Below are 13,765 nucleotides of genomic sequence, written 5' to 3' on the forward strand. Positions count from 1 at the left end.
TTTCTTAACAAACCAAATGTCATCCTGAGTGTTAATGTTCCACGCAGTAATTTTTTTTTTTTTGCCTCAAACTATGTTTCAGCCTTGTCAGCTTCATGGTAAAGCCTGTACACTCCTTTAGCTACCACTGCATCTAAATATGGGGCCAAATTTGGCCAAGTCATTCACTATGCCTGGACTTAACTTTTTTTTATACGTAAGAATAAATATTGATGATTTAAAAACCAACTTCAAGTTGAATGTAGTAGAATTTTAAAAAGCACCATGCTCCCTTCCAAATGTCTACTAAAATTAGAACAAGGAAAAGGAGGAAAAAAAAAAAAACACCCAAAGGACACAGAGAACTGGAAATGATACTCAGAAGCTGTATCATCCCTATTTTAAAGGTTGCAAAGTAAAAGGCAGCACTGAAAATTTATGGGGAGATTATGGAATTTTAATACATGGTGTTGGGGCAACTGGTCTTCAGATGGAAAAGAGGATCCAGGATCCGTTTTGAATTAAGCCTAAAATCAATTCCAGTGAATTCTAGAACATGAAATGAAATATGGTACAAGTTTTTAGAAAATGATAGAGGAGCATATCTTCAGGGTCTTGGGGTCAGGAAGAATGTCTTAAGACATGAAAAGTCCTAACCAAAAAGGCAAAGACTAATACCCAAATACGTTAAATTTAAGAACTTTTACTCATCAAAAGACACCACAAGGGAAGTGAAAATAGATATACAGAATGCGAAAAGACACCAGAGACATCCCATCAGAGGACAGGTACTTAGAATGTGTAATGGAATCCTACAAATTAGTGAGAAACAAGACAACTCGGTAGGGGGACAAAGAGAGCAAACGGACTTGAACAGGCACTTTACGAAAGAGGAAATCCAAATGTCTAATCAACATAATAGGAAAAGCAGCTCAATCTTATTGGTAATTTAAAAAATGCAAATTAAAACTACATGATACACCCAGATTCCCAGCATATTTGCAAAAATTAAAAAGCCTTAAGAATACGAAGTGTTAGCTGTGAAACTATTAAAATTCTTATACACTGCTAGTGGAAATGCATTTTAGTACAAATACTTGGAAAATCTGTTTGGCATCACCTGGTCAAGTCGTATCTCTACGATTCAGCAGTTCCACTCCTAGGTACACATCCTGGAATTATCTATACACATGTGCACAAGATATGTACACAAGAATGTCCTCTAAAGAGCTGTTAGTAACTCTCAAACTGGAAACAACTGTTCATCAGCAGCAGAGTGGACAGAATGGGGCATATACAAACGATGACATCTTGCACAGCAATGAAATTTTAAAAAATCACTACTACATGCAACATCATGGCTGAATGGGAAGAATCTTGCAAATACCTGATGTGAAATGATACATAAATGAAGTCATTCATATAAAGTTCACAAATAGGCAAAACTAACAATTTATTTCAGGTATCCACACAGAGTTGGTAAACCTATAAAGCAAAGCACAGAAATAATTATCACAAAAGTCAAAGTAGGTTGTGATCTGGGAGAACACAGGAAGCCTCGAGGTATGGCAATATTCTTTGTCTCATCTGGGTAGTGGATAAAAAGGCATTCACTTTTTATTCATCAAGATGTACGTATGTGTTTTATGCATTTTCCTTTATATCTGTACACTTCACCATAAAGATTTTAAACTTCTGTTCACTTGTTTGCTTCTACCTGCTCATGGGAGTGTCACTGGCCAAAGTAACTCACCACTAGTTTCTCGAGAAGGCCTATGAATAGACTCCTTAGAGAATGAGATTACTGGACTGTTCAAAGCACTTAACTAGTAGTTCATCTTAAACTGGGAGAAGAGTAAGACATTAACCACCAGGGGCGCCTGGGTGGCTCAGTTGGTTAAGCGACTGCCTTCGGCTCAGGTCATGATCCTGGAGTCCCTGGATCGAGTCCCGCATCGGGCTCCCTGCTTGGCGGGGAGTCTGCTTCTCCCTCTCACCGTCCCCCCTCTCATGTGCTCTCTCTCATTCTCTCTCTCTCAAATAAATAAAGAAAATCTTTAAAAAAAAAAAAAAGACATTAACCACCAGCAGTTTATAGGCTATTTTGAAGAAGCTGAAATACAGATATTTAATTCATCTTAAAGCATGGTTAAGTCAAAGAAACCTGAACACTTTACTATGTTGCTGTCTGAAAACTGTGTGCTCATGAGTTCTGAGAGATCCAGCTAGCCAGAATCCCAGCAACTAATAACATTCTTCTTTTTCATGACCGCTGTAAAATATCTGAACATCAGCACATCCTTGAAAAAAAATTGTCTGAACACCTATGTGGGTACGTTCTGTGTTCTGATGGAGAAGGGAGCTAACACCAAGAAGACGGGTGGAAAGTCTGTATGAGGAACAATCAGACTCCTGCTGCCCATCCCATATCCTGCCCAAACCTGACCGGCCAAGCAACTGGACATGGAACCAGAGAGACATTGAAATGTCAGCTTTCTAGAGAAGTTCACATAGCAGAGGGGAGAGGTGAGACATAGAGAAGATCCTGCAAGAGATCTCCCTGGGCACTAGGTGTGAGCCCCTGAACACAGACAGCCAGGCTTCTCTCTCACTCTCCCCTCAAAGCCCAGGCCAAACATGTTAAGGTTCTCTTGGAGATAACTGAGCATCCCAATGGGAAAAGGTATGCCATAAACTGCCACCTTTGGGTCCACCATGACAGCACCACTGCTCTCATCCCAAGACTGTGCACAAGCAGAGAGCACTTCCATCACCTTTATGTGCCTTGCTAATAACCAAGGGACAGCCAGGATAGCTAGATACCTGGGAAAAACTCTCAGGTAGAAAGCAGAGCACAAGGAAGGAGGAGAGGCAGAGGAAGGAGGAGGTGAAGAGAAGGAGGAGAAAGGGAAGAGGGAAGAGGTAAAGAAAAAGGGGAGAGCAAGGAAAGGGGAAAGGAGAATAGGAGGAAGAGGAAGGTGAGTAAAAAGAAGAAACCACTAGAAAAAAAATTTTTAGACAATATCCTCACAGATAAAATGTTGCATACATGACACAAAAATATGCTGAGTGAACATGAACAGAATTGCATTTAAAAATAATAGGCAAAATTTAACAAAATTCAAGAGAGGGCTAGAAAAGAATATTGAGAAATCTTAGAAATCTTTCAGGAAGGAAAAAAGCAAACAAAAGCAATGAAGAAAAGGTGGAAAAACGTAAGAAAATTGGAAGATCAACTCAAGAGGTACACTGTCCAATTAACAGGAGTTCTAAATAAAAGAACAGCAAAAACAGTGGGAGAAAGTAACCCAAGACGCCACCAGACAACTCAAAAATGAAGGACCTGAAAGGTAAACTCTCTTCTTCCACAGTGCTATTTCCACAGATAAAGTCTCAAACCACATAAAAACTCAAGAAATAAAAAGAATTAGTATGTTACTTAAAACCCCGAAGATAATGTCAAGATATCAAAACTTTATCTCTTGGTGAGTGGGAACTGTTGGTCAAAGGGAGAGGTATGGCTTAGTTTTTCCTGTTAGAAGCCTTGAAGAAGTAGTTGTCTTTTTAAACTATGAAGACATGTTGAATACAATTAAAACTTAAATTAAAACCTCCCACTATATTGATGGGCTGAGAATACTTAACAGTAGAGCTAAAGAAGTATGTCACCAAATTGAGAAAAGATTTAAATATCTATCAATTTTCTGATCTTATTTCACAGCCTGTATATGTATATGTAATTCTACCTTTGAGCAGCAGTGATGCTATCAGCCCATGTGGTTTATCTAAAGCATGGGCTACTACAGCTATTTAAAATAAACAACTGAGGACACTATAGGATTCTAAATCTGCAGGACTTACTAGGAGTGTTCCCTAGTTTCCCAGAGCAATGTAAACTCACAGGAATCCCATGTGTCTCTCTGAAATATACTCTAACAAGGCTGACTTGGGAAGACAGGCAAAACCTTAGAGTAATTCAGATGTGCAGAAACTCATTTCCCTCCAGTTTACAATCTTTTTTTTTTTTTTAAGGCCCACACTGTCTTAGCTTGGGTCCCATAAGAAAACACCACAGACCCCAGGAATTTATTTTCTCACAATTGTGAAGGCTGGGGGCATGAGATTAGGGTGCCAGCATGGTCAGGTTCTGGGGAGACTCTTCCTGACTTACAGGCACAGGTTTCTGAGTCCTCACATGGCAGGGAAAAAGCAAGCATAGACTAATCCCCTCATGGGGGCCTCACCCTCATGACCTCATCCAACCCTAACACCATCTCCAAATACCATCAAATCGGGTGCGAGAGCTTCAACATATGACTTATGGGGTCATACAAACAATTCAGTCCATAAAACCTGGATGTTCATGCCTGCTGTCTGCCTGCGGTAGGCAGATTCTAAAGATAACCCATGCCCTTGTATAGTCCTCTCCCCTCAGTGAAGGCAGGGTCTGACTATTGTGAAGGGATTTTGCAGATACAATTAAGGTCTCTAATCAGGTGACCGATTTAATAAAAAAGGACATGACCCTGGTGGACCTGACCTCATCAGGTGAGCTCCTTAAAAGAGAGACTGGGGCTACCCCAAAGGTCAAAGAGATTCTCCTGCTGGCTTTAAAGCAAGCTGTTGTGAGCTCTAGAGGTGCAAGAAAAATGAATTCTTCCAACAACCACGTGAACTTGGAAGAGGATCCTGAGCCTCAGATAAGACCAGGTTCCAACCAACACCTGATTACAGTCTTGTGAGACACAAGCAGAGAGCCACGAAAAGCCAGATTCCTGACCCACGGAAACAGTAAGATAATAAATGCAGGAATGTATGTGGCTTTAAGCTGCTAAGTTTGTGTTAACTCAGTAGCACAGAAAACTAATATACTGCCACAACAATCTTAGCCAGAAGACAGTGCCTAAACATGATTCAGATAGATGGTAAAAGATGGGTAAAGTTCCATATAGCTCTTTAGACGCAGATAAACACAAATTCATCTTCCAAACTAATTCTGCTTATTGGTTTAAACGATAAAGAGTACTGAATCACAATAAAATTCCTGACATCTAACAAGCTCATTAGCTAACATCTCATCAACTGCTTTTAGTATTCTCATCATTTTTCATGTTAGCTTAACTTTCTACCCAGGTCTTTCTACCAAGTACATAGAGTAACACAAAGCCAGTCACTTAAGTACACAATTATTAAAGCCTAAATATTTCATATTCCAAGTTCTCAGAAGGGACAGGAAAAGATGAAGGCAAAACTACAATCTGGTCACTTTTCCTGCCTTTCTATCCAAAACTTAAAATTTTTAGAATTTGGCAATCACATTGAAAAATATATCCCAATTCTAAGCTCACTATCAAACAAACAAACAAACAAAACACTGAATTTTTCTAAGACGGCCCCTAATGACCCCCACCTCCTGGTATTCATGCTCTCGGTAAAATCCCCTTCCTCTTAGGCATGTGCTGGATTTCATGGGTCATTTCTACTGAAAACAAAATGGCAGATGTGATGGGATGTCAATTCCAAGATTAATTTGTGAAAAGACCATGGCCTCCATCCTGGGCACTCTCTTGGATTACTCTCCCAGGGGGAAGACAGCTGAATGGTGTGACACAGCCCCATGGAGAGGAACCGAAGCCTGTCAGTAAGTACCTGAGCGAGCTTGGAACAGACTCCCCTTCCCCACTCAGGCTGAGCCTTCAGATGAAACCACAGCCGTGGCCACGGCAAGCTCAGGAGAGATCTTAAACAAGAGGCACCCAGCTAAGTCACACCCAGATTATGGACTCACAGAAACTGTGAGATGATAAATGTTTGTTATCTTAAACCATGAAGTTTTGGGGTAATCTATTAAAGAGCAAGAGAGGTAACTAATAACCTACCACCAAACATAAGCTAAAACCATTAGATGCTTTGAGGCAACAGTATAAAAAAAAGGAAAAAAAAATTCGATAAAAAGATAAAAGTTCTAACCTTGAGTGCTCTTCCTGAAAGACCGACAACCTCGCCATCTTTGGGCTCCACCACTGTAGCAGTATTCACATCACCACTTCCTGTGGTATCAATGATATCAATGATTTTTGGTTTTCCATCAGTTGTAACCTGAAAAGTAAGAGATAATTAAAATATAAATTATAGATTTAATTTTTTAATCCTTAAAAAAGCAATGCCAACCCCCATATATGTGCATACACGTACATGAAATACTCTATGAAATCTGCATTCATTTAAAAAAGAAAACTGAATTGTTTTAAGCCAAAAGTAGGACAGATACTTACAAAAAATTTAGTCATGGAAAGCACCAAAGAATCCTTCAAGTGATTTTATATATTCAGAATAAATATTTACTAAGCATTTACTAAGGCCGGTGTTGGGGACATACAGAGAAATGATCAATACACAGAAGTCCCCGATCTCACAGATCTTATGTTCTACTCAGTCAATAAACACGTCAAATACGTAACACGCCAGATGGTGATAATTACTATGGAGAAAAATTAGGCAGAAAAAGGAGTTAGTGTAGGGGTTTCAACTTTAACGAGGTTGGTCAAGAAAGATCTCACTGAAGGTTAACATTTGAGAAAAGATCTGAAGAAGGTGAGCTTTGGGTTGGACAAGCACAAAAGTGTAGGGAGAAAACATGTAATAACATGTAATTATAGGATGTCACACTAGCACTCAAACTTATCAAGTTCTAAGTTCAAACTTATTTCTCTCTAGGCTTTGCCATCTCAGGAATTGATACATACCCAGATATTCAAACCAGAAAGTTAAAAGTCCTTCTTCTCTGACTCTTTATTCTAGTTTACTCCTCACGTCCAATCTCTCAGGAAGTCATCTTCATTCTACCTCTAAAATACAGTTCAAGTCCATCTTCTCCCCTTGATTTTCCCCACCAGTATCCAGACTCTCTCCCCACCATCACCCCCTTGCTTTCATAATGCTGATGCTCCTTTCAGGTCTCCCACAGTCTTGGCCCCCACCAAGAGCAAGTCAAACAAGCTGTACGATGCCAGTCTTCCATGTGGTATCCTACAATGGATCCCAATGCACTCACTACAAAAGTCTCTGCGCGACCTGGCCCTGCCACATCCGGTCCTGTACCACTCTAACCACACTGGCCTCCTTTCAATTCCTGCCACGTGCCAAACTTTTCCCTGCCTCTCAACTTTGTACCACACAGTCCTTCCGCTTGGAATCCTCTGTCTCTTCAGCTGTTCCCTAGACATCCCAATCTCATCTCTCAGTTTCCTACTAAAATGTCACCTCTTCAGAAAGGCCTCCCTGATGACCTCTTCTGTAGTTGCCAGCCTAAACCTGAATCTTTTTCTTCCTCACTGTACCTTGTTTCCTTCACAGAACTTCTAACTATACAGCTGGCTGATTCCTGATCTATTTCCACTATTAGAAGAGAAGTTGTATTAAGGGGAAGGACTATGTCTATTTCACTCACCAAATTCCCCCAAACCTAGCAGTGCCTAGTTGGTACTCAATACATATTCAACGACTGAATGATCGTGCTAATTTACTCAGCATTAAGAGTGATCTTCCTAAGGCCTGGTCTCTTGGCCAGTCCAAGAAACAGCAGTACTGTATTTTCATACTGCTTTTGTTGGAAAAATCATTTCTGGGCTCGCCTTGCAAAGGGAGTATCTAGCATTCAAGATATATGTACTGAGTTATTAGCAGGAAATCAGGCATGGAGACACAAAGACTGAAAAAAGAAGACAGCTACTCTCAAGGAAAAAAAAAAAAAAAGCAATGTAAAAAATGCCAAGAGTATCACAAAAGCACAAGGTCTTCCAACTCCTTTTCCACCTGGAAAACTCACACTCTAAGTTCAAGCTTAGCGTCTCTTTCTGTGTTTTCCCAGGCATTGCTTTCTTCCACCCCCACCCCCCAAATGCATGTGTCCTTAAAGCTCTGCAGTTAAGGGTTACCCAAGGGGGGAAGAGGGCAAGTCACCATGTGGAGGAAACAAAGGCACACATGGTTTTCTTTATGAGGCAGAAGCAAAGGGGTTCTTGATGGGCCCCAAATCTTATTCCAGTAACACTGCCATAGAACCACCAGGGGCCATAAAGGCCTTCCAGGCACAGCTGTTTTTTGTTTTTAATGTGTAGTAATTTTTAAATTGGATGTCTATACTATTAACAAAATAAGTAATATACTCAGAAGGCTCAAAATCATCACCAAAAAATTATTGTGGAAGTCATACCAAACTCTAACAAGATTATGATAAAACTTAAATCAGTTACTGATTTTGAAGGGATTGGCTAAATATCTTCAGAAATAAAATGAAGGAAAATGTAAGAAAATCTACCAAAATAAAAAATGGAAACAAGAAGAAGTTAATACTCCCCTATAAAATCAAAACTAGCCAAATCATGTACTAAGAATTTAAGAAAACAAATGATTTTATTTTTTATTTTTATTATTTTTTTTAAAGATTTTATTTATTTATTTATTTGAGAGAGAGAATGAGATAGAGAGCATGAGAGTGGGGAGGGTCAGGGGGAGAAGCAGACTCCCTGCTGAGCAGGGAGCCCGATGTGGGACTCGATCCCAGGACTCCAGGATCATGACCTGAGCCGAAGGCAGTCGCTTAACCAACTGAGCCACCCAGGCGCCCGAAAACAATTGATTTTAAAAAGTATTCCAAATAAGTATGAATTTGAAAGCTAGGCCACAGCTCTAAGAACACAATCACCTATCTTTATCTTCTCATTCAATGAGCAAACAACTTCAGTGACCTGAGATTAAAAAAATCACAAGAGATCACTAACAAGCCAGACATAGATCCCTCTCATTAGAAACCTCATTATCAGTGTGTGAGCAAAGAAGAAAGCCTAACGGGATTTAGTAACTTATCTACCATCTACTATTGCCACAAGCTTTACTTATTAGCATCTCTCTTTCATTAAAAATTCTTATACATGCAATTTTCTATCCCTGTACCTCTTTCTTTTCCTTTAGGTAAAGGCAACCACTCCACTGGAGACAGGAAGACAGAAGAGGGAGTTTGGGGTTAGGAAGAAGAGGTTTTAAAAAAGGCAAACCAGCTGAAGATCGCAATGGAGCTTTGGGAGAAGAAAGAAACTGAACCGCTACCATCAGAACGAAATCCCTCATCTTTGCGGGAGCGAGGGGGCTGTATTACAAGACAAAGAGGGGACCGGACCACTGCCAGAGTTGTGAGTAGAGCTAAGGTAGTAATACAGTCCGTGTACTGGGGTGGGGGGTACTGAGAAGTGCTTACAGGGCTATGTTGGCTGGACAAAACAAACTGCCCAAAGATTTTCCCCAAAATGTCAAGAATCTGAGTTACTTTGTGTCTCCACTGAATTGATTATGGTCAGGGAGCTGGTGAGGGCAGTGAGATATTCATTAAACATTAGAGGGTCAAAAGAAAGGGGGGAGGGGAGTTGCAAATTATCCTAAACAAAACAAAGTGAATGTATAAGTATTTACTTGAAAATATTCTTTTAAGCAAGGGAAGATATTTCATAAGCAAATACTATTAAATGACTATTATTCTCAATAATAGTCTGTCATCAGAGCCTGTCTGATGAATGACTCAGACAGGCTCTGCTTTCAGAAAGCTTACAATCCAATTGGAAAACCAATCAGTAAAGCGGTAAGTGCAACATAACAATAAATAAAAAAGGTAAGGACAGTATCTATGAAAACATATAGAACATAAAATGCAGCGTCAGGGAATTCAGGAAGTGATTAAAAAAAGGTGATAAAAATTAAAGTCAACTGCATAGTACCTAATATTAACAACCAATTATATACCTATAATTTACTTACTATACTCTATTATTTTACTAAATGTAAAAAAACAGAAACATTTTTATAGTGCCGCTTGTAACCTTCTTCCCCAAACCACTTTTCCTCCATGAAGATATGCTGCACTATACTGCACACACATATACATTTTTTTCCATTCGGCAAAAATATTTAATGTTGTGAGTACATTTCATACAAAATTAATCTGGATATTTGCTGTCAAAGAATTTTAACTTATGCAGGAAAAAAGGTTATGTAAACAGAAATATTAAAATGAAACATTTAGGTGATGTGGGGGAGGGAGGGATCTGAACACACTGCTATGAGAGCAAAAAAGAAAAGAAGCACCGAAGTAACTGTTGGCAAGAATTGGGCCTTATTCATCTTGAACCCTCAAGTCCTAACACAATGGTGGACACACACACATAAATATATGCTGGGGGTCTGAATGAAATCAGTAGATAGCCGAAAAGCTAATAGGGTCAAGACCCGAGTGGGTCTTAAAGGATTAAGCAGGAGTTTACAGGTGATGGTGGAAGGCTTGCAGGCAGATTAATTTATATGTTGAGGAAAGACCTGAGGGTGGGTGAGTGGAAAGGGTGGACTGTTCAAGATGGAAGCAAAGGGTTGACAGCAGGGTGGACAGAAGTAGGGAGGGGAGAGTGAGAACCAAGGCACCATAAGGAGGTCAAGCTGGATGATAAAGGGCTACGCAAAATTCAAATTTTGGAATTTTTATGCAAAGGCAACTAGGACATCAAAATTTAAAAAGTTTTGTTTTGTATGAAACAAGGGTGTTACAGAAGGTGTTTTCTTTCTTTCTTTCTTTTTTTTTTTGGAAAAATAATTTGGCAACGTGAAGGATGGAGCAGAGAAGACTGGTGGCAGGGAACCAACTGGCTACTGCATATTCTTTCCAGGTCCAGTGCAAGTCCCACCCTGGCCGTGAAGCCAGCTCTCCTGCTACCCCCCTCCCCCAACCTTGGTGACACTTGCAGGAGGACATCTTTTAACTCAACCTTAGACATGTGCCTGGATATCTGCTGAGGAGAGATGTAATCATTTATTACTCCTCTCATGCTCTCCACCCTCTACTTTTAACAAGCCCAGGCAGCTGTCACAAAAGAGCACTGGGCCCAAAGCAGTCACCAAAGAATGACACCCCACTGCCTTCTCCAAAGTGTTCATTTGTGCCTCGAGTCCACTACGCAGACCCATCTGGCTTTCCAAATGTCCACTTTGGCCTTCTTTTTTCATTCTTTCCTTCCCTTTTATTTCTATCCACCTTCTTATTTTAATGATATATACAGAGATCTATAAAATACATTTGCTAAAGCAGGAAAAAAATCTTAAAAAAAATTCCCTCACATGTGCAAGCCACCTTAACTGAATTTCTTTTAACTGGCCGTATTTATGTCAATATCTCCATTAAAGTTGTTAGAAGAGTTACGTTTTCATTTTATTTCAATATTTTATTGCTTGAACATTTGTTATTACATGCAAATATCTAATGCACATTTATCCTCCAGACAGTTGACTTAAATCCCAGCATAAACTCCTTCTAAATAAACCTGCTTTAAAAAAATTAGTGTTTACTTAACACTTTTCTTGAGCACTTTAAAAAGTCACATGTAAATAATCCTCTCAATTAATTTTCATAGCAACACTGTGGATGAGAACTGCTATTACTTTACAGAAAGTAATGGAATGATATGATAAGCAGATTGGGAAGTTCTACAAAAGCATTTTTATTGAGACAGTCTCCTCCAAACTCTCCTGATCCATTCATTATCCTGACAAAAGAACCAGTAAACACTTACCCAGTTGTTCTCCTCCCACTTATCCCTATAAAAAGTAAACATATACTACAACAGAATGGAAACCATTACTACTCTGTAATAAAGCCTCAATGAGATGATAGCTGTCACTGCTGTAAGTCTTCAGAGTTATTAACACAACAACTGTACCACTTGAGCTACCAGCAAGGAACACATCACTTGCTATTCTGACTCACCAAAGCTGCCTAGCCTTGCCAGCCTGAGGTGTGTTGTACTCCAGAGTGCTGCTTAAGAATTAACAGGAGGAAGCAAGATTCCTAGAGGGATTCTATACAGTCAGCCAGCCTGGTTCCCTTTTCACCCCCAGCATGACATCCTAACGTCCAAAATTGCTACCTTAATTATTAGAAAGCACAATAAAGGATCCAGAGGCCAGAGAGTACTTGGGAGAGGAAGAGAATTATTAAACTTCAGCGTTTAATGTAGAAAGGAGAATAAGATACACAGATGAAGGACTGACAAAAGGGAGAGAGCTGCATACCACAGGATTAGCCACGTTAGATTTTTAAGAGAGGGGTCTTCAACAACGGTATTTTATGACTGTAGTTCAGTAAAAGGCTAAGGCTAAATTTACAAAAGTCAAACTCTGAAGACTTAGAATACTTTTAATCAAGAGACATTTTTGTAAAGTTACCTTTTGGTATGGTACTTTAAAGATTTCAAAGGTGCCTAAGGCAAAATTAAGTAATTTTTTAAAATCGTAATTAAAGTATGTTGTCTTACACTTCGAGGCTAAAAAAAATACAGAAGCCTCATTTAATAAAGCCCGAAGAGTTCGCCAAAAACAAAGTAAATTAGGTTCTTATGTAAAATAAAGACTAAGCCGTGCGTTTCAATGACCCTAAACAAGTACATTGCAGAAGATGTTTTAAAAATAGAACACATAAAACTACCAGAGGAAACAATTCCGGAAGTTGACCGAGTTATCTTCTTGAAACCCGGCTTTCATGTGAAAGATAAAACAATTCTCCCCAAAACCAAATCTCCCGAACGACAGCAATAAAAATGAGGTTCTGATAGGTCATTTGCCCCTTTTCTGTTTCCTCCCCACCCCCACCAATAATAAAAATTGTAAAATCCCCGTTTGAAAATAGCAGACACGGGCCGGTGCCCGAGACACGAGGGACCTGCGGAGGAAGGCGGCGTGGTGGAAAGGGGCCCGAGGGCCCGGGCCTGGCAGCACCTGGGCAGGAAGGGGATTCCTGGGCGAAGGGCGGACCCAGGCACCCCCGCCAGCCGCGCCTGGCACGCCGCTTTTGTCTGGGCCGGGATGACGGCCCAACCCGAGCCCCCCGCCCGCCCTGCCCTCCGCCTCCTGCGGGTGCCGGCTCGGGCTCGGATGCAGAGCGGGATTCGGGCTGCAGAGCGGGATTCGGCCTGCAGGGCTCCGAGGCTGCGTCCCCTCCGCGTCCCCTGGCCGGCCCGCCAACCAGCCGCCCGCGCCCCCGCGCCCGGGCCCTCGGCGGCTGCCGCACCTGCATGCCCGGAGCCCCGGGGTCGACCCCCGTGTCCAGGACGGCGATGAGCACCCCCCGCCCGTCATACTCCGGGTAGCGACAGAGGAAGGAGGCGGCCCCGGTCTCTTTCTTGGGCAGGAGGCCGTGGAAGGGGAAGGGCTCCTCGGCCGCCGCGGTGGCCATGAACGCAGGCTGGACGACGAGGAACAGGCAAACTGCCAGGTTGCGCGCGGACGAGCGGCGCGAGGACACCGGGGCAGCCGCGGGCCTGGGCGGGGGCGAGGGGCGGGGCCGGACGCCGACCAATGCCGGCCCGCCGGGGGGAGGCGACCAATCACGTACAGCTACGTAAGCCAAAGGCGCCGCTCTCAGGAGCTTGGCCGGAGTGTTGCCCGGGCCGCAGTGTAGGAGGCGGAGTCTGAATATCCTGGTGGAGATTTTGGTTCTCGAACCTAGGGGTCTTAAAGAGACCGACTCTTGGGATTTTTAGGAGAGGACTGGGCTCGGAGTGAAGGGTCCATGTGTCCCGGGAGAGGCACTCTCCGAGGAACAGGGAAGGAAATCAGCCGCCAGCATGGAGTAGCTGGAACTCGCTCCGGGCAAGTGATGGTTTGCGAACTTGAAGTCGTGAACGAAAGTTTTGGGTCGGCTGCTGCAGGACCCCCCCCTGACCCGACTTAAGGGAGGCGACTCTGGAACGCT

General features: G+C 41.8%; 1 protein-coding gene across 5 annotated transcripts in view; it reads right to left on the reverse strand.

Annotated features, from left to right (window-relative positions):
- Nucleotides 1–13,255, reverse strand: part of TPP2 (tripeptidyl peptidase 2) — a 70,514-nt gene extending 57,259 nt beyond the window's left edge. For all 5 annotated transcript variants that reach the window (XM_021695938.2, XM_021695937.2, XM_021695935.2 and 2 more), the window contains exons 1-2: nucleotides 13,082–13,255; nucleotides 5,950–6,078 (exon numbers count right to left, since the gene is read on the reverse strand). In XM_021695938.2, coding sequence (XP_021551613.1) covers nucleotides 5,950–6,078; nucleotides 13,082–13,246 — 294 coding nt within the window. In that variant the 5' untranslated portion in view covers nucleotides 13,247–13,255. The remainder of the gene's footprint in view (nucleotides 1–5,949; nucleotides 6,079–13,081) is intronic.
- Between the last annotated feature and the right edge of the window lie 510 nt (nucleotides 13,256–13,765).

This window comes from Neomonachus schauinslandi, chromosome 3 (assembly GCF_002201575.2).
Source record: "Neomonachus schauinslandi chromosome 3, ASM220157v2, whole genome shotgun sequence".
In the NCBI taxonomy this organism is placed as follows: Eukaryota; Metazoa; Chordata; class Mammalia; order Carnivora; family Phocidae; genus Neomonachus; species Neomonachus schauinslandi.